The sequence below is a fragment of the Pteropus vampyrus genome, unplaced genomic scaffold (assembly GCF_000151845.1).
Source record: "Pteropus vampyrus isolate Shadow unplaced genomic scaffold, Pvam_2.0 Scaffold271, whole genome shotgun sequence".
NCBI classification, from domain to species: Eukaryota; Metazoa; Chordata; class Mammalia; order Chiroptera; family Pteropodidae; genus Pteropus; species Pteropus vampyrus.
Genome location: NW_011889052.1, coordinates 1,261,880 through 1,263,508, shown reverse-complemented (window position 1 = coordinate 1,263,508; position 1,629 = coordinate 1,261,880). Strand labels below are relative to the sequence as shown.

The following is a 1,629-nucleotide window of genomic DNA, read 5'->3' as shown; positions in this document are numbered from 1 at the left end:
CTGGGGAATGAGGACATGCCAGCAGTGGCTTGAGACCAGCGTCTGGGTACGCTCAGGAAGCTGTCTGATATGAGGAGGCCCGGAAAGTACCTCTGATGCCAGTCTCGTGTCCTGAGGCTGAGGACTCTGTATGTGGGGGTGGGCACAGCGGTAGGGGTCCCGGCCCTTGTCTAACATCGCTCCTTGCCTTTCAGTTTGCATGACCAACTGCCCGACACTCATCGTCATGGTGGGCTTGCCTGCCAGGGGCAAGACCTACATCTCTAAGAAGTTGACTCGCTACCTGAACTGGATTGGTGTGCCCACGCGAGGTGAGACTTGGCCTCGGCTTTCCAAGGAGGCATAGGGGCTGTGGTGGTCTGGGGGAGAAGAGGGAGGGCTGGGCTGCAGCAGGGCCCGGGGCGGGTCGAGGTCGGGAGCTGGGGAGCGTTGCTGTTGTGTGAAGGCTGAGCCTCTCCTTTCCCCCAGAATTCAACGTCGGCCAGTATCGCCGGGACATGGTCAAGACGTACAAATCTTTTGAGTTTTTCCTTCCAGACAACGAAGAGGGCCTGAAAATCAGGAAGTGAGTGTGTATGTGTGTGTGTGTGTGTGTGTGTGTTCACAGAGAAGGCCCTGGGCCCCTGGAGCCCAGTCGCTGGCAATAACCGAGCTGCTCCTGCGCCCCGGCCTCGCCCTGTCCCAAAGGGCTGTGACACTGGGCTGTGACGGGGCTGCTCTCTTGACCTCTCAGGTGTAGGGTTGGGGATGGGATGGGTTTGGGGACAAGATGAGATGGTGTGTGGCCTTTTGGTGTCTGGCCCTGCCCTGCCTGGTGTTAATGAGCCCTCGATAAGTATATCCTGTGGGAAGGGAGGACAGGGCTTCGGGGAGATGTCTGAGGCTTAGCCAAGGCAGGTCAGGGCTGGCTGCAGAGGCCCAGCCCTCCGCGGGGATGGCCTCTGGCGGGGAGGGGAGCCCAAGCAGTCAGGGGTACAGGCCCCAGGGATGCGGCAGAGTGGGAGTAGGACCACCTCCTGGTCCCTCACAAAGCCAGAAGGATCAGGCCTGGAACTGGGGCCTTTCTTCCCTTGCCCCCGCGTAAGTCCCCTTCTGTGTATTTGAAGGATGGTTAGCATGTGCTTGGCATGTTCTTGGTATATGTGGGGTAGGCCTTAGCTTTGCTTTGAAGTGCTGGTCACTAGTTCACACTCCTGCTATTATTATTCATGGGGTGACAACTTTCAGTGAGATGAGAATTTGCAAATGATACCCACCCCACCCCACCCACGACTTGAACTTTGAACTGAGTGCTTTCTCAGGAGAAACTGAGCACCATCTGGTAGTCTGATGAGCTATGCTAGGCTCCTCTTGGCAGGTATCATCTGAGGGATCAAGAAGCTTCCTTGCTCTTGCTCTGGGCCCAGCCATCCTGATAGGGCATTGATCAGAGGTTGGCCCAGTTCTAGTAACTTCCCCAAGTCAAGCACAGCCCTAGGCCAGAAGCCGCCTGGGTCAGGCCACTAGGCGGCTAGCTCCCCATTTCGCCACTAGGTGGCAGGAGAGCCCCACTGTGGGTCTTGGCTCTTCAGCTCGCCTTTGCTGTTGGGTCAGTGGGGCTGGACCAGGCTGCTTCACCAAGAAGGAAAG

General features: G+C 57.7%; 1 protein-coding gene across 1 annotated transcript in view; it reads left to right on the top strand.

Annotated features, from left to right (window-relative positions):
• Nucleotides 1–1,629, top strand: part of PFKFB4 (6-phosphofructo-2-kinase/fructose-2,6-biphosphatase 4) — a 38,614-nt gene that overhangs the window by 5,252 nt on the left and 31,733 nt on the right. The window contains exon 3 of the mRNA XM_023520561.1: nt 469–565. Within this exon, the coding sequence (XP_023376329.1) occupies nt 469–565 (97 nt within the window). The remainder of the gene's footprint in view (nt 1–468; nt 566–1,629) is intronic.